Raw genomic sequence first — 19,143 nt, 5'->3', positions numbered from 1 at the left:
CCCTCAGAAAACGTTATTTTTCTTTTAGAAAGTTGATACTTCATATTATGATACATATTAGTTCCTTATATTGAACTATATCACAACTGAAAGCCAAAGTTTAAAATTACGGGAATTAAGTGCAAACCTTTGCCTACAAATGATTACTATATGCACAGTAATCCATATGCACGGATCCACGCACCTGTGCATATGGATCGAGCATTTTATGGATATGTGCACTAATAACACTGAGCGGCAAAAAAAAAAAAAAAAAAAAAAAACTGCAAAATACTTTTCACACCAATCTTTCGCACCTGAATTTAAGTACCACCGTTTCCCTACTCTGCCCTCCTTTTTTTTTCTTTTTTAAATTGCGCCAGCCATTATTTTTATTTGGAGGGAATGGAGAGTTATATTAACAATTAACATTCCTCTGAGTTGCTAGAGAGGCAAAAATTTCAAAATCATGGACATTTGTAGCGAGTAGGGAGACTCATGAGAATACTCCTACGGAAAATGTTTTTAAAAAATCATCAAAAACTGTCTTTTATAATGGTTTGTTTTAAAAAAATTTCTACTTAGTTTTTAGTGCAAAACTAGAGTCTAGGACTCACTGCAATGCCCGAAAAGATGTTCACGTTGTACAAAAACAATCTTGGAAAAATTGCATATTGCATACGAGTCGCATTGCAGATCTTCAATAAAATAAACTTCCCATATTATAAACATTATTCGAGTTACGTTCGCACTTTTTATTACGATCAAAAATGAAATCAATTTCGCTTATAATATAGCATTAATGTATTTTTATATTTATGACGATTCACCGACCCTATTGATTATCATTATATATCAAGAAGTGATAAACAATGACTTCCCCAGTGACATACATTAATCTTTTATGTTTCAGGAAAAAAAAATAAAACAATAACTTTATTACTGCTATGGAAATTCTAAGCATTTCCTGTAAAGGTTTTTAACTATAAATGCTTGGCAAAGAGCAATAGATATTTAAACATATAATGTATCATCTTTTAAACATTACAAACCTTTGTGTATGTTTAAAAGATACATACCCAAACGTGGTTTCTTTCCTGTCAGTCGTTTAATTACGTTCTCGCAAAAAGAGCGTTTTTTTTCGAAACACTACTACTTTTTTCAACCTAGTCCGCTACTATGGAATAGATATTTTTAACATCAATTGCACAAAAAAAAAAGAACAATACCCAATTTTCAGTCTTTACAAAAACAGTAGTTAACATAATTTTTTTTTAAAAATCGTCAAAGTACTAGTTTATAAAAGAAGTAATCAGTAAAGATTTTTATGAATTAAAATTATCATAATAAAATGTTCCGTAAAATTTCAGTTAATTAAAACACATATTGACTCCTAATAATAATGATAAAAGATAACCATTATACATTGATCTAACAGGGAAAATGCAATGAAAATTCTTGTTAAGGTTTGTGAAATCCTTTGCAGCTTAAAATTCAGCAACACAACGTTGCCTAACAGTTTGAAACATTTTATCATAGTTTTTATACAACTTAATGGTTTTATTTCACAAAAAATATGTATCGCTTTCTGAAAAGTTAAAAATGTTAGTTCTAAAATAATACTGAATTCGATTATAAATTCCGTATCTAACTCCGAATATATTATTTTTCCAATGTGTGTGTGTGTTTTTCCCCATTATGAAACCACAATTTAAATGATTAATCTTTTTTTATTATTATCTTCAAGCTTTCATACTTCAACCTGATCTTTAAAAGTTGAAATTCTAAAAACAGTAAACAAAATTTTTCATTTCTATGTAAAGATAATAACGCGAAATTATCATAATTTGTTTCCCTTTATTTTCCGTCCTACCAATGCGAATCATATTTAATTGCTTTTGCTGAAAATGTCTCGCTGACTGTCAATTCAGGTAAATATTTAAAAGAAGTTATTTCAACTTCTTTCACTCTACTTACGTTTATTAAAATACAATTTAGCAATATAAACTGCATTTCAAAGCACAATTACCATCAATTCAACTCTATTCGTCAATTTAACTTCGCATATTTCCTCGCGGATGAGCGAACTTCTCCCAATTGGAGCTTGCGCAGTCTCCCTCGCTTCGATGACGTAAGAGGAGGGGGGGTGGGGGTTTCTAAAAGTATGGGGATGAGTTGGAACACGTGTGGAACGTGTTCCTTTCGGCGCTTTCCTCTTTCGTGTGCACATCTTGGTCATTCGCGTCAAATAGCTCATCCTTTCGTCACTTAATTATTATGAAATCCTCGGCGCTGTTATTCCTGGTATCAGGTAAACTGAAAAAAAGCATGATGTTCGTCTTCGTAATTGCTTTTTTTCTCCCTTTTGGAAGGTAGGTAAAGACTTTTTTGTAAGAACATTTGCATGTAAAAACTGTATGCTAAGTTATAAAATGTTATGTTTTTACCGCTAAGAATAAAAACTTGCATACATTTTTTTATAAAATAAGTTAAGTTTTATCTAGGTCTGAAAACTTAATTTTTTTTCACCTTTACCTATGATTTTATCGCTAATAGCATATATCATTTCTATTAGCATGCAAACTGAAAAAAAAAGCATAATGTTATTTTGCACATTTGCGTTTTTCTCTTTTTTTGAAAGTTGGGTAAAAACTTCCGTAACAATAATTTTTTGTAAAATGTTTTTGTTACATTATGAAATACCGCTACGAATAAAAAGGAATAAATTTCCTTTGAATAAAGACGAAATTGATTTAGTTTAAAAATTTAAAGTTACTTTTTTCATACATACCTGTAATTTAATACTTTTGCTTGAGTATATTCTACACTAATGTATACTAAACGGTAGTTTTAACTGGAAAAAAATTACTAATTTTCAGCAGCGTAAATTGTTTTCAGTTATATCTGCCGTCACTAACATTTCTGTTTTCCTTTACTACAACATTTCAAAGTATATAAATTTATTGCATTTCGTTTTTAATGTCATTGTTTTACTTCTTCTCAAATGTTTTTGAAAAACAGTCAAGGCCGCTGCAAAAGGAGCAGTTCATTTCGAAATGGACTACAAATATTCTGTATAATTTCCTAGTTGGTGTCATCAAATATAACATTTTTCTGCAAGTTTTAAGTTTGCTTTACGAACGAGAAATTGATTTTTTCAGTTTATAAACGCAACACGTTTTTAGATCTAACATAATTTCCTTTTCGTTTAATTCAAAATTTTTCTTTTAAATAATTGCAACTAGTGATGACATATGTTATGAAATTAAGAAAAAAAAGGAATATTTTAGAAAAGTTATGTATGAGGAATTGCGCTAAGTGCTTAGTCATGTGTTTGTCTTTACAGGCTTTTAATACCAAATTACATTGAGCAAATGTTATTTTGTTAGCATGTTTTACTTATTATTTACCTAATGAACTAGGCAACTCAAAATCTTTACATTTATTGTGGACGATTGGTTAGTCTTATTTCAAAAGAAAAAATTGAAAAATTTTCAAGGATTTGTGCAGCAACGGCTATTCGTTCTAAAAGAAACTTTATGGCTTTGTTAAATATTCATTTTGTTAAAGTTCTTACGGAACTGTTATTCAGTTTTGATAAAATAATTTTAGAAATACTTTCTTGAAAATAACGTATGCACGAAAAGTGTATGGTTAATTGACATCAGTGCATATGTTTTGTGAAGTTTTTTTTTCTGCAATAGCAACTGTAAATTTAATAAAAGAAAAATAACAATTCTAGTTAATGGGTTGACATTTTGAAAATCACAAGGTAAAAACTTTTCCCTATGATATTATGTTTTACCCATAATTTAATAAAGTTGGATATTTTTTCACGTATATTTGATTTATCAAATATTTCATAGTTAAGAAGTTTGAACTTATCTTGTAGTCCATTTATAAAAATATCTATTAGACGAAAGCCGAGTTTTTTTCTTTTAAAACATAAAAGTAATTTTGAAGGACTTTATTGGCTATTTGATAATGTAAATCTAGTAAGCTTTCATTCTTCAAAAATTATAATTAAGCAACCATAATAATGCCTACTTCGAATTTCTTAGAGGAAACACGTGATTTTATTTATTGTAAAAAATTACTATTGAAACATGCACATTATATCTACTTAGTCACGTACTTGAATGAATATATTTTGGTGATTAAAATTTATATGAACTGCTTTTCACACAAACGCATAGCGCATAAAGCGTGCTTAATTTTTTAGGAAAAGCTAACAATTGACAAAAAAAATATTTCGAAGGATAATAATTTTCGAAAGTGTTTGTAGCTATTACGTTTAAAATAATTTAATGTTGTAAAATATATATATAGGTTAAGGAAATTAAAAAATGGAAATTATGGTTAAAAATGACCACTGAAACATACGGTTTAGAATTGCATTTCGAAATGCTTGTGCTTCTTAGTTTTGAAGAATAGTATAAACAGAAATAGTTGAGACGGTTAAAAATAACAGGTTCCAGATTCCTAAAAGATGTTATCTTAAATATCATGTCTATCCTTCAACTGTGAAGTCATTGAACAATTTAATAGTTTTTGAAGAAAAATAGTTACGGTAAAAATAAGATGTTGAATTTTTACATTGTTTTCGCTTTGTTCAATACAAACGTTTTCAAAAATAATAATTCAAATTTAGAAAGGTTGTTTACAAGTTTATGATCGTTTTCTTGTTACATTTATAAGTAGCTTATTTATAAACATTGATCTCAGTTTTATGCTTGAAGATATCCATATGTTATAAAATTGCATATTTTTGGGGAGAAAAATATAGCTTTGATATATTCCTTTAAAAATAATTTGAAATACGTTATGAATAGAAAAGTTTCTGGTACTGAAATTTCAATAAATATTTAAAATGTCACTATATTTTTAGCATCATTATTTTTAACTATCAACATTGGAACAATAAACAAATCAATAAACCGGAAAAAAATGTCAATAAAATTTGACACAGGTTTAAAAAAAAACTTAATATTCTTAAACAAATCATCGTTTCTTGAATCATTCCCCTTATGTACTTTAAAATGTATTTTTTCACACATATTTCACTTTAAAAATATTTGACATTAAAAAAACAATCAAACGTATTTCATGTAGCATTTACACTGGAAATTTAACTATAGGAGGTAGTTGCATTTTTAACGGTTCAAAAACTTTTAAATCAAATGAGGCAGTGAGAAGCAAAGGGGTGTAAGTGAACATTTTCAAGTTTTGAGTAAAACGCGTGTAAAGATAGGTTTTAGGTAGGCTTTCATTGATTTTTTTTCTAGATACTGCTATACAGAAGCACCTACCAGGGCTACTAGTACTATCTCTTGCCTCAAGACAGAGGAGGGGTTCACCAACCATGTGTACTGGTTATCTCGAAATTTTTAATTTTGCCACTTGTATCCTTTTGCTTCTCACTACCTCAAATGTGAAATTGAGTCCCACGCGGAAATTTTGCTTATGAGGGATTACTTTCCGGAACTGTCATTGCAAACATTTTGTGATGTGAATCTTTCCACTGCATTTAAAAAGGCAGATTTTGTGTAGAATATTTTTTAAAAAAATGTAGTTTTTTGAAATTGATAACAAATCTATTCAATTTTACGCATAAAAGTATTTTTGGATTCGTAATTGACAGATAAACATGCTGTTCTTATTTTTGAAATGAAAATACAGCATATAGCTATATCTCTCACGACATTTGTCAAGTGAGACAGTGACAGAGATGTAAGTGGTAGAACTATAAATTTCGAGATAACCAGTACAAAGGGTAGGTGAACCTTTCCTCTGTTTAGGGCAAGAGATGGTACTAGTAGCCTTGGTAGGTGCAGCTATACAGTATGATGTGGAAAACAAATTCAACGAAAGCCTAACTAGGATCTGATCTTTAAACGCGTTTTATTCGAAACTTGAAAACGTCCAATTACATCCCTTTGCTCTTCACTGACTCATATAGTCAGCATTTTTTCACTTCGGAAGAGGCTCCATTCTCTCCTGAAATAGTCACATATTGCATTTTTTTAATATTTGTGTCTTCAATCAAACTTTAGCACAACGCTGAATTGATCATGTTTCCTTTAAGCAATTTTTTACCATAAATATAACAGCTCTGAACACAATTGTTTGTGTTAAAAGTAATGCTTTATATTTCATAAAACAACGTCGACACTTTTACGTGTTAAACTTTGAAAATGGCTTTCTTTTTTCTTTTATACCTGATATTTTGATGAAAAAATGAGACACTCATACTGATTGAAGCATGCATCTTTAATAAATACTATTTATGTCTAGAATAGGCAAGGCTTGGCCTATGCCTTAGTTTTCAACGTGTAAGCAAAGTTTAAACCACGCTGCATGTTGCATTGGCTATACATAAAAATTTCTTCTTGAAAGCATGACACATGCATTTACGATAATTAGTATTTGTCATGCTCTCTATATAGTTAAAACATTTTCCGATGCTTCTTGGAGGTAAACGTTGACATAAATATTTTCATTTCAGTATTTATACTCAAACAAAACTTATATATGCAGGAATATTAGACAAATGTTCAATAAAGGCTACTTTTTTACTTATATTTTATTTTCATATTTGCATCCCATCAGCAAATCGACCCTGGAGAGAATGTCTCAAACTTTGACCATTAGGATTTCCTTTCTTTTTTTAACCGTCTGAGAATAAAATTATATTTTAAAAATTCGAAAATAAAAATTTAAGTGGCATGATTCAAACTAAAAAAAAGAAAGAAAAAAACAACTAGCATAATTGAGACATCAAATGATATAAAATAAATACCTTTATGCTGAAAAGCAAAGTAAGAAATAACAACGTCAAAAAGCACAAATGGAAGATTACTGCAGACACGTGTTTCGGCATTACAAGGAACGCCTTTTTCATGCAAAAAGTAATGAGCTTATAGATGAAGTAATTAACTTTTGTCGGATGCATTTTTATCCATAAGCTCATTTTTTGCATTGAAAAGGGCGTTCCTTGTAACGCTGAAACACTTCTCTACAGTAATATGCAATTTGTGCTTTTTGGCGTTGTTATTTCTTACTTTACTATCAAATGATATGTTTTAAAAAATAATCTAAGAAGGATCAGTTGTGAAATTCAGAGCATCTTAACTCTTTGAAGCGTTCAATTTCTACTGTGAAAATTTATTTTTGTACTGTATCAACTTATTTTTGTAATGTAATATTTTTTTTTACGAATGATGTTTTGCTGCTCTACATATGCTCAATATAGTTTCAAACTGACATAACGCAAAAAAGAGCGCTTGAAAACTAAGCAGAATAATTTATAACACAGGAGGACTTACGGAAAACGGAAGTTTTGAGAGTCGTTCGTATAAAGCCGCTATCGGAGGTAGTGAGGGACAAAACCTTGGTATACAATGACATTTCAGAAGGTATGGAGTGGTGGGCCGTAGAGCATATCATGATTGCTCATGACGCGTAGGTTTAACAGGTTTGCCCACCTGGAGGAGGGGGGACATTGTGCAGACAGCGCCATTGAAATTTTTAGGGGGTGTTTTGAGGGGTAGTTTTTGGGGGGGGGGCTTTTGCATTGAGGGGGCAATATTTGGCAATTTGGGGGCTCCGCCTTTGCTCTTAGGGGAGGGGTAACCCTGTGTTAAAAATGCTGAATCTATCATGAGTGAGTGAGTCAATTATCATTATGAATGATGAGGCTCATTTTCACCACTTGTTTCACATTATATTTCATTCTTAATATGAATTTTAAATGGGATGTGATTTTGTAAAGTTTGCATAACTACGACCACCCTGCATATTAATTCCAATCGATAGATGTTCAAACTTGCCGACTCTGTTCCAACAGTCCTGTAACTATGCCTTCATCGCTTACAAAAAAAGAAAAAAAAAAGTTACTTAAGTTATGCTTGGTATTTGAAATAAGCATAAAACTAGTTTTATATTCAGTAATATAATTAACAATTTCATTTCACTTCTATTCACACTATTTCAAAAATAATGGAAATTTGCTAATTACTATTATTGTTCAATACAAGGCACACTGGACCATATTTGAACAAGTTGCACGCACATAAATGAATGTGCTTGTATTACTAAGATAATTATAAAAAAGCTTGTAATTTGCTTTTATTTAATAACGAGAGCAAACCCTCAGAAAGTCATCTTATTAAAAACGAAGATTTGTTATTGGAGCTAGATTTTCAGTTACACTTTAATGTGGCATTAAGGAGTTGTATTGAAAATTTTGAGTTTTGCAACTCTGTGCGTATTCCTCACTTTTTTGAGTTTTATTTCGCAAAATGGTGCAGTTGATCTTCATTCGAATTGAAAGCAGGCCTGATGTTTTGTTTAAAATGCAATATTTTTCGTCTCAAGAAATATTTTTATAAATTTTTCAAAAAAAAAAAAAAAAAATACGTCCTAAATTTTAAGAAAAGTATTTTCCAGTTCATAAAATTCTCTTTTGCTTTCAAGATGTAGTTTTTAAACGTTTATACAACTTTTACATATCTTAAGCTACATAACTCAGGTTGATAGGGCAAGGTGGTGTACCTTGAACCATCGTGTTTTGTATTGCCCCAACAGTGAAAAAGTAGTTATATGTTTTATTTCGGTTTTTGGCATCAAATGATACTACATTTACTTTGTAATGACAAAAAATTCTTCTGTGAAGTAATTTTTCATCTTTAAGATGCATACAAACGAAATTTCAAAGTATGTTTACGAACTTACAAAAAGGCCTTACGGTCTCCGAAATTCAGATAGGGATGAAATTCAGTAGATTAGTAGTACCCCTTGAGAGTATCCACACAGTAAAGTAATAAAGCGCACTGGTCAAAACATTCCGAGAAAACAGCCTCTAAAGTTTTACGCGCAGCTTATATACAGGGTGTTCTGTTTTAACCTGCAAAACCTCTATTTTCGCAACTGTTAGTCCTAGATGTATACTTCCAATTGCAAAAATGTTCAAAATCAGATGCGGAGTTAAGATGTCGAAAGTTTGAAGCAAAAATAAAAAACAAGAGCCAAAAAGTACAAAATTTAACTTTTTATGTGGGCCCTAGGTCCCCTAACTTATAGTTAGAGAGAAAAAATCTCCAATGAAAACTATTACTGACACAAAAAACTTGACATTTGTGCGATCAAAGCTCAAGAAGATATTCCAGTTCAAAGTTTTAAGGGACCTTACAGAAGATAAGGTTGGAAATTATCGCCCTTTCAGAAGAATGACAGGTTGTCAAAGTGAAAAAAGAAGGAAAAAAAGGTATTTATGTAAACGCAAAAACATACTGCAAAACCTCGAACGATTTGAAAATCCATACTTCGCACACATATAATACTTTAAACACTTGTTAACTGCTATATTTTTCCTCAAAAAGTGTTATTGACAGCGAGTGTAAAGTGGTGTAAGTCACAAAACGCTGCGTTTCATATCTCGGTGAATATTGGTCGTACTAATTTGGAACTTTTTGTATTGAAATTGTTTTTCAATGGAGATTATTTCCCTAAAGATAAGTTAGGGGACCTGAAGCCCGTATAAAAAGTTCAAATTTGTATCTTTTTACTCATTTTTATTTTCACTTCCAATTTTCAATATCTGACTTCTGCAACTGGTTTTGAACACTTTAGCAATTGGAAGTATGCATCTAGGACTAACGGTATCGAAAATAGAGGTACCCTGTATACTAATAGAGATTATTCGCCTGCAGCAGCTCGGTGGCTATGTGGTCAGCGTACTGGATTCCCATAAAACCCATCTCGGGTTCAATACCTCTAGAAGAATTATTTTTTTCACCAAATGTACCTCACTTGATCAACCTTGCGACGTCTATTTTTATAGACAGGTAAAAAATCAAATAAAATGTATACAAAATTGTGCGTATCTCGTTGTAGAAAAATAAATACCCTTGAAGACTATGAAAATGCAATCAATAGTCCATCATCAACTGTCATTGCCAATTTTTTATTAGGATTCGGTATGCTTCCAAACTTTCTGACAAAAGAGAAATTTTCATGAATGTTAATGAAGTATGTTTTCCTATGAATATTTTACAAATAGGTTGCTCCTGTAAACAATCTCTTTTTATACATTGTGCAAGATGGCAAAGCCTTTTCTGTTTTCCGTGTTTTTATGATAATTATCATTCTGATGTATGTATATAAATAAATAATTGATGAATAAAAACTATATTTACAAATTTTTTACATAAATTAACAAGTCCTACCCTAATTTTATTGCCGTGGTAATTCAAATTAAAATTTATAATCGATTGAGTTTATCTCTATTTTCTCGATTAAAACTACATTATTATCTTCAAAAAAAATATTTTCTCCAATTCAAATTTCAATAAGCTGTAACAGTCTCTTTATAATTTTATATGAAAAAATTCTTCGAGAGGTATCGAGCCCGGATCGACAACACAAGAATGCAGCTAGCTCGCTGACCACACAGCAACCGAGCTGTTGCTGGCGAGTAATCTCTACTAGTATATAGGCTGCGCGTAAAATTTTAGAGGCTGTTTTCTCGGAACATTCTGGTTAGTGCGCTTTATTACTTTACTGTGTGGACACTCTCAAGGGGTACTACTAATCTGCTGAATTTCATCCCGATCTAAATTTCCGAGACCGTAAGGTCTCATTGTTAGTCAAGACTTCTTTATCAATAAATTATGGAGTTTGTAGTTGAAAAAGTTACGTATAACACCACATCTTGTTCATATGTGGGATGTGATGCACCTCTGGCAAACAAAAGGTAGCTTACTTTCAGCTAATACAAGATACAAGTATATAAGTCTGAAATACATCATGGAAATTTACAAAATTTCTATTTGACTTTCTTAAACTATAATACGCCTTGACATCCATATTTTTTTATCTAAAGTAATATAAGATTAATTTTTAAAGACAAAAGCTTCTAACATTTCAGCTAATTTCTAGTGTTCTATCTCTGAAAAAGAAAATGACTTGAGCATTTATTTACTATTGAACGAAAGGCAAAATTGATTGATGTTCTGCTATAGGGAAGAGTGTTGTACCTTGGGACGGTTTGTACTTTGGACAGTGCTAATTTCTAAGAATTTATTTTTAGCAGTCTTTTTTTTTTTGTAATCTCTAATAGTAAACTTCACCACTAAATGGTGCCATAGTAAAAATCAGCATCAAATGAGTAAAATTAACAATTTTGTGAGAGAAAGAAAATTTCATGACTCCAAAGTAAATATTTTCTTCATTTTTATTTCAATTTTTTGTCTTTGTATTTGTAAATTTAATCAACTGAATTTTATTTTGTTATAAAAGATAAATACTTTAAATATTTTGCTTATGATAATATAATGATAGTGCATTTAGATTGACCATTATTTTGGTTTTTCTTAAACCACGTGGTGATTGAACCTTGGCGCATCCAAACGTTTTGTACCTTACAACACGTGCCAAGGTGCAAGATATGCACGGTTCTTAATAATTAAGATATGTTTAGGAACATGGAAAACTGTTCCTATCTTAAGCAGTGTTTTAAACAAATTTAATGTTTGATAATATAATTTATAATTCATTATTCATTATACACTACCATGATTTTTTTTATTTTTTATTTATTTATTTATTTTTTTTTTTTTTTTGCTTCCTGAAGCAAAATTGGTTCAAGTATATTGCTGTTTCCTGAATCATGAAGACTTTCCCATAGTACATCAGGATGTATTCCAAGGTACAATTAGGATGTTGTACCTTGGGACAGCTTGGAACTTTTATTTTAAATGGCTGGCAATATTTTATTTTCAAACTGTCCGAATTAAAAAAAAAAATACATTGCATAGAAGTACGTTGGGGTATTTTAATGTGACTTTTAGATCTTAAATTTAGTTCAAATAATTGGCGTTAAAAATTAAAATATGAAAAGTGTCCCAAGGTACAACACTCTCCCCTACAACAAGCTATTAGACTGTAAAAACAATTCAGAAACGTTCCTGGTAAATAATGGGCAGCTAATGGGCCCAATTTCTGCTAGTTACATATCTTGCATAAAACGGAAAGGTTTTCCGCAAAAAGTCAGTAACCTTTCTGAAATTATCCTGGAATAGTTCTGAATGATTCAGTTGTCTCCCGGTTAAAGCCAATTGTGTCTCTTGAACCTTCAAAGAGAGTTTGGAAAGGTTTAATATAATAGCTTGGAAATTTCCAATTTACCAAGAAGGATCCGAAAGCAGTATTGCAATCATGGCCAAAGCCAAGACAGAATTGCAAGCAAGTGCCATGATTCAAACTCGTAAGAATTCTTGCAAAGCTATGGAGTCTAGAGACTTATTCGCTATCATTTGGAGCTTAGTCAATCTAGAAAGGCTGTTATTGAGCTGAAGCCGATATGCTTGTTAAATACGCTCATTTAATCTTTGTACTGGTAGCTAAAACTAGTTTTCACAACAGTGAGAAGTCTGCATTTGTGCAACGTGCAGCAATTCAGGAAACTTTTCAACAAAGATACTTGATTTTCTCAGAAAATGGATAAAAGTAGCATTTGAAGTAACGTTTCGGAATTTTTTTACAGTGCAGCAGTGGTTTTATCAACTTTTAATGAGCAATAAGAATAAAAATGCGCAGTGCTTTCCTATGTGGACTTTAGTAAATATCAAACTTCAGCAAGGTCAGAAATTTTCACTAAGTCATAGCCAAACTGGTACAAATTAAATAAACAAGTAGAGTTATTCGTTTACAATTGCAAACAGTTTAGCAAAGGATTTAATAATTTTATCTCGTTACAGACTTTTTGTGAAACTGAAAGTGGGAATGAATGAGGGAACGCAGGCATAGTCAGATGTTTTTTTTTTTTTTTTTTTTTTTTTGAAACATTGCACCTGCTAGTAGCATCTATTAAGTTCAATAAAAAAATATTTTTACTGTAATAACTTTGTTCAATATCTGCTATGTAACCAATTTCAGTTATCGCATGTAATGCACTACTCAGTCATTAAAGCTACGATGTTGTGGTGCGCCTTCAACCACTTCACACAGCTTTTCATAATAACTTTGCATCTTTTTAAAATAGCAGAATTTCGTTTCGAGAAAGTATGGTATGGTGAAGCAATAAAACTAAAGTATTTGTTTTTGTTGCCGACCTGTCTAAAGGTGTAAAGGTGCGAAGTATTGCTTCTGCCACTTCTTCGGCATGATCAGAGAAAACGACGTCCTTGGGCTAGTTGATGTCAATTCTGAAGAGGACCGAGAATATAGCTGGACAATAGAACATAGTGATCACACTGAGAGCGTTCCCGGGTAGCAGATAGGGGAGTGCCTTCCATAGGCTTCCTACAAATGGTAGAAAGGAAATAAAATTATCGTGGTCCGAACAGACAGAAGTCCAACCTCTCGGAGGCAATGCCCCCCCCCCCCCCATGAGTGAATTATAGTAGTAAAAGGTGCTATTGTCAAAAAACATTAGATATGATAAGTAATTATGATTTTGGATGCTGTTTTCAAAATTAATATCAAGGTATACCGTCTTCCCCCCAGAAGCACTTTTTTCCTGTAAAAAGACATTAAAAGTAGCAGTTATCTTAATAGCATTTCCTACTCTACTTAGGCTTTCCGTTGATTTTGTTCACTGGGCCATCGATTTGCACTGCATAATGTCACACGGTAGATCCGTTACTGGACTTGGAAAACTGTTGATAATTGACAGCTGCTCCTCTTTTGAAATCACTGTAATATCAAAACGTACTACCAATACTTAGTTAGAGGTATAAAAAGCAATTTATATAGTGATAAATTTTCACTAGTGAGCAGTATCTGTCCATAATATCGAACATAATACAAACATAAACACGCAATATTAGTTGCTTATCGCTAAGTGTGTAAATTAAATGCATTTTTTAAAACGTGTGCTTATTCCACTTTAAATTTTTTCAAGCGCATAGTGTTTACGGTGAGAAAATACATAAATCCAGTAAGTAGTAAAATGTTGATAGCGTCAATCCGATTTCCAGGGTCTTTTTTATTAATTTTTTGCACATTTGCTATCTTATGATGTTTTGCGATCTTGAGGGAATCAAATCAATCTTTTTCCTCAAGGGATATTTTATATGACATGTTACGAATATTGATTTTTGAGTCATTGCAAAAAAAAAAAAAAATCTAGGACATTCTAAAAAATCATCTTCGACTCTCACATGGCTAGAAAAGTTCCGGTAGGAACTTCAGCGAAAAGACGAAAACTGGTTTAAGCCTTAGGTAAGAAATTTTCACAGGCAAACTGAGCGGTTGCAAAAAAACAATGACACCCACCATGAGACAGCATTCTTCTGCAACAAAATAACCCAAAAGCGTTTTACTAAGTATGCGTCAACTTAAATATACCTATGCACTCCAAGACTGTTTTTAAATATTTTGAACACTATTGCAAACATTTTCCAAATCATTTTCCATTTTTACTTAGTGACAAAGTATTGTTTATGCGTTCACTATTTAAGTTAACACTGCCTATGTTAAGCCGCAGCCTAAATTGGAGATCAGGCATAAAAATAGTATACAGTTCTCTGCTACGTTCTAAGGGTAGAAAATAAACGTTTTGGGGGTGCAGGATATTGTGATAGAATTTCGCTTTTCTTCGCGTTGTGTAGCTCGTGTATTCAAAACAAATTACAGTAATGAATTAATATGCGAGATTATAAAGCTTGTTTACAAAAATATTTAAGTAAAAAAATAAAAATTTTCGTGTTTTACTTCATAAAACCGGTTATTGTTTCCTAAATTGAATCTGTGATCAATTTAAGAATATGAAATTAAACAAACGTTTTTACTTTTCAAGTTAAAAAATACGTTTTTGTGTTCTAAATACATAGTTAAAAATTTTTTTAACACACTTAAAACTAGTTCATGACAGTCACGCTTCACGAGTACACACATTGCCTAGAAGCTATAAGAACTTAAAATTGAAGTAATCTCCATCTATTTTAACTAAAACCTTTTATTTTTCGTTTTTAATATCATATGTCTTACTTTTGAATTTGAGTGCAATTCGTGCTTTTTAACGTAAATTTTTGACTCAATCTATAAATTACAATCGGTGCCAATGTATATGGACATTGATTTTAGAGGATGTTAAAAATTAGATTGGTTAGTGGGAGGATAAATTACTGAAAAGCCTTAGCTGCTTGTTGGAATGGTGATAAGGGATTGACTAAAGCTGGTTGTGTACACGATGTCTCGAAAAGGAGACTTGAAAGTATTAGCACTAATATTTTACAACTCATATATACGTGGAGGGACCCAAAAATAACCGGATTTTTGTTTTAAAATATTTATATATTAGTTTATTCACAAAATTTCTTTTGTCTCCTTTAAAGTGTTTACCCTTAGATGCAATACACTTGTTAATTCTTTTTTTCCACTGTTAGAAGCTCCCTTGGAACTCTCTAACTTTGACCATGTCCAGTGCCCGTTGCGAAGTAGTTTTTACAGCCTCTACATCATCAAAACGCTTCATTTTCAGATTTTTTTCATCTTTGGGAGCAGAAAAAGATCACAGGGGTCTAGGACTGGCGAATACGGGGGTCGAAGAACGACTGGCCACCCCTGAGAGACCAATTAGCGGTTAATAGTAAAGGTTGTGTGTACGGGAGCGTTATCATTAAGAAGGAACCATCCTTCCAATCGCCCTAGCGAGCTCCAACTCACTCTTGTTTCTTCTAAATTTCCGTAAATCGTAAAACAACCACTCTTGTTGATTTTTTGGCAGATTTTTTCAGCGTTTTCATCATTTCGAGACGTTAAAGGGCGCTCAGAGCGAGCATGATCTTCAAAATTCATGCTACCGCGTTTAAAGCACCCAAACCACTCGAAAACTTATGTACGGCTCATAGCATCGGTCTTGAAAGCTTGTTGAAACATTTGGTAAGCTAATCCGTTGCCGACTTTTCAAGCAGGAGAAGCAACATTTCAAGTTTAGTTTGTTCTTTTAAATCTGCCATGTAATGAGTTTGCAGGCGGAAAGAAACAGCACCTGAGAAAACCAACCCTACGATCAGACGGTATCAATTAAACTGAAGCCACTTGCACAGCTGGTTTGTGAAGGTCTCTACTTGAGCCATCTATCTGGAGAACACTCCACTACATCTAGGATTGGCATCGCACCATTAGTCCGGTTTCTTTTGGGTCCCCCCTCGTATATATATATATATATATATATATATATATATATATATATATATATATATATATATATATATATATATATATATATATATATATATATATATATATCTGTATATAATGTGATGTGATTTATTATCAAATTTTTCAGTGCATAAAATGCCTTAGCGGGTACATCTAGAATGTGAAATGGGGCTAAAGCGAAGAAAAATACAAATGTGAATCCTATCAACTAAAAAAAGAATAAAAAATCATGTTGCAGTTTAACTATATTTTTTTCTATATTTTCCTACGTTGGAAAACTTTAAGAAAATGACTGGTCATTTTATGACCATATATTTCTTATTTGAACTGTTGTAAATACATTAAGAATACTTTAAAAATATAGTTTCATGTTTAGAGAAAATGTGTGTACCAAAATCAGCTCCTAATAAATTTGGTATGATAGCCCATTTTTGATTTTTGCTTTGTTTCACACTTAGCGACAGAGATCTTATGTATTTAAGGGGTCTTTCCATACTTTATAATGGCTTTACTTTATAATACACTGTGCCTTTAAATATCACTATTTTTAAAATTCTGTTGTATTTTAAATTGTTATAACTTCTTGCGTGGATTATATTTAGCTAATGGAGATTTGTTAATGACTTTGTATCTTCATTTTAAAAAATTATCGCACGAAGTTAACTAGGATCTATGGTTATCCTTAAATCAAGAGAGGCCCATGTCGAAAATTATAACTACATGCGTATGTTGACGGAATAGTTAGACACAGTTAAATATAAATTTTAGAGTTTTTCAGGTTCTTGTTCACAAAAACACATAAAAAAGTCAAAAAGGCACAGTGTGCGATATAAAATTGTAGCATGAAAAAACATAATTATAAAAACTGTGACAGAGCTCAGAAAAAAAGGGAAAACTCGGAAAAAATTACCATAACGCTGTTGACCACTAATTTTGCTATTGAGATAAGTTCTTATATCAATTCCACATTTACGAGTTTACATCTCTAGAAAAAGATAATTTTGAACAGTTGTTCTTCCAACGAAGTCGCATAAGTCTTCTGTAGGGTTAAATATTTGCTAGACATAGTACTTGCTCTCTGTATTGTCTTTCAAGGAAATCGTCAACTTCTTTATTTTTAATGTGGAGCATCATCATCGTTCATAAGAAGATTCAGATCCACATGCTCCTCTGAAAAGCCTTGCGAATGGACCTTAGACCTTATCTCAGTATTTTTGACCGATCCCAGATGCACTAGTGAAAACTTGAAAAGTTCTCCAGAAGTTCTCCGGTTAAATTCACATGCAAAAATTAAATCTGGATTCACCAGTAAAGATAATTTTTCATCGGTGTCCGCTTCAGTAATGAGGTTCTTTCTACTGTCAATGGTGATCTCTCTTGTTTTTCTGAAAACGGTTAAACACAACCATTTTCGTAGTATAAAGGATAGTCTTATTCAGCTTCCTGTTAATCGTTTTCCACACTACAGAAGTTTCTATGATTACGGCTACAATCTCTAAATTGACAGGAGGTGGTAGACTTCCTATTACAACAGGCACTTATTGGCTGATTAATTTTAAAAAGCAATAGCCATTCCTTTACAACTTTTCCCAGGTCTTCTTACAGCAGTTATATCGTTTTAGAATGTTTTCTATCACGTAGACTAACTGTATCGCAACAGTTTAACATATCCCATATTTCTTGTTGCTGTCTTACTTCGGAAAGCATTTGATATATTCATAAAAACATGTCGTGATATGTGTGCACAAGCCAATGAGGATTATATTCCACTAAAATTTCTAAATATCCAAGCCCTGCAGAGATTTTAGGGTTTTTTTTTTTTTTTTTTTTGAGCTATATTTGTCTTATTTTTAAGTCCTTTTATTGTTTCATACTGTAAAATTTTATCAGATGCAGTGCTCTTAACTTTCTTCCTTTATAATTATCTGTCATGATGCTACGTATAATGCGAGTAATATTAGACATGAGTGTACTGAGAACAAACATGCTAAGTATAACCTACCTTCAATAGTCTAAATAAGTCTCTAGACTGCTTGAATGAAGCGTGTACAAGTTCCAATTGAATCACCCAACCGGAAATAAACTGGAAACTCACAGTATTGCTTGCTGGAGGTTAAACATATAGAAAGAGTGAAGATTGAGCAACTAAAGGATTCATTATAGACCCATCAAAGCAGTAATTTGTAGCATTGGAAACAAAAACATTGTTTCGCTAACATTTTTAAGAAAATATTTTATTAAAGTAATTTATGGAATAATAACTAAATCCCCATAAGAAAAAAAATGCAATAGGGAGATTTAGGCTCCTTAGTTTGGAAATACAGTCGAGTCTCAACTTACGCGAAGAATTCGTTGCAAGACCCCTCGAGTAAGTCGTAATTTCGCGTTGTGCAAAAAGGATATAGGCTCTTTTTTTTCTAAATTTTGTTTTACCGTTTTTTCTTTTTACATAAAAAAACTATATTATTTCAAAAAAAGTATTCAACAAACAATACTGTTACGATGTATAAAATCAATGGGAGCATCAAATAAAACAGTACGGTACATACAACATGCAGAAAAATTAAACTGCAGCACTACACTACTGTACAGTAGATACAGTAATTATATTCCACGCACTTCTTAGATTCCTCAAGCATATTGAAAATCTTTACATTTCCTTTAATTGTCAGAAACTTTTTGGTAAAATCCATGTCAATTAAACAAGGGCTGTAACGTGATAGTCTCGGATTTTTTTGAATTTAACATACGTTAAAATTCATAAAAAAATTAGATATACGTGTTTTTTTTTTTTTTTTTTTGCTCAAAAAAATTTCTTGGCCGAGATACAGGTCGCCAAAGATGGCGGTCCTGTCATGTTTCTCACTTGCGATTTTCGTCAAAATTTTTAAAGTAAATTATCTCAGGAACGGTAGAACATATTTTGTTGTGGTTTGTTTTATTTAAAAGGATATTACTTCTTGTTTAAAAACATATGCAACATTTTGAAATATGTGC

At 31.7% G+C, this 19,143-nt stretch overlaps 1 protein-coding gene across 2 annotated transcripts in view; it reads left to right on the top strand.

Moving 5' to 3' along the window:
* The first annotated feature begins 2,192 nt into the window (after positions 1 to 2,192).
* The window catches only part of LOC129231276 (gamma-aminobutyric acid receptor alpha-like), a 91,890-nt gene continuing 74,939 nt past the window's right edge, over positions 2,193 to 19,143 (top strand). For both annotated transcript variants that reach the window (XM_054865561.1, XM_054865559.1), the window contains exon 1: positions 2,193 to 2,351. In XM_054865561.1, coding sequence (XP_054721536.1) covers positions 2,257 to 2,351 — 95 coding nt within the window. In that variant the 5' untranslated portion in view covers positions 2,193 to 2,256. The remainder of the gene's footprint in view (positions 2,352 to 19,143) is intronic.

The sequence above is a fragment of the Uloborus diversus genome, chromosome 10 (assembly GCF_026930045.1).
Source record: "Uloborus diversus isolate 005 chromosome 10, Udiv.v.3.1, whole genome shotgun sequence".
Classification (NCBI taxonomy): domain Eukaryota; kingdom Metazoa; phylum Arthropoda; class Arachnida; order Araneae; family Uloboridae; genus Uloborus; species Uloborus diversus.
This window is presented reverse-complemented; position numbering and strand designations above follow the sequence as displayed.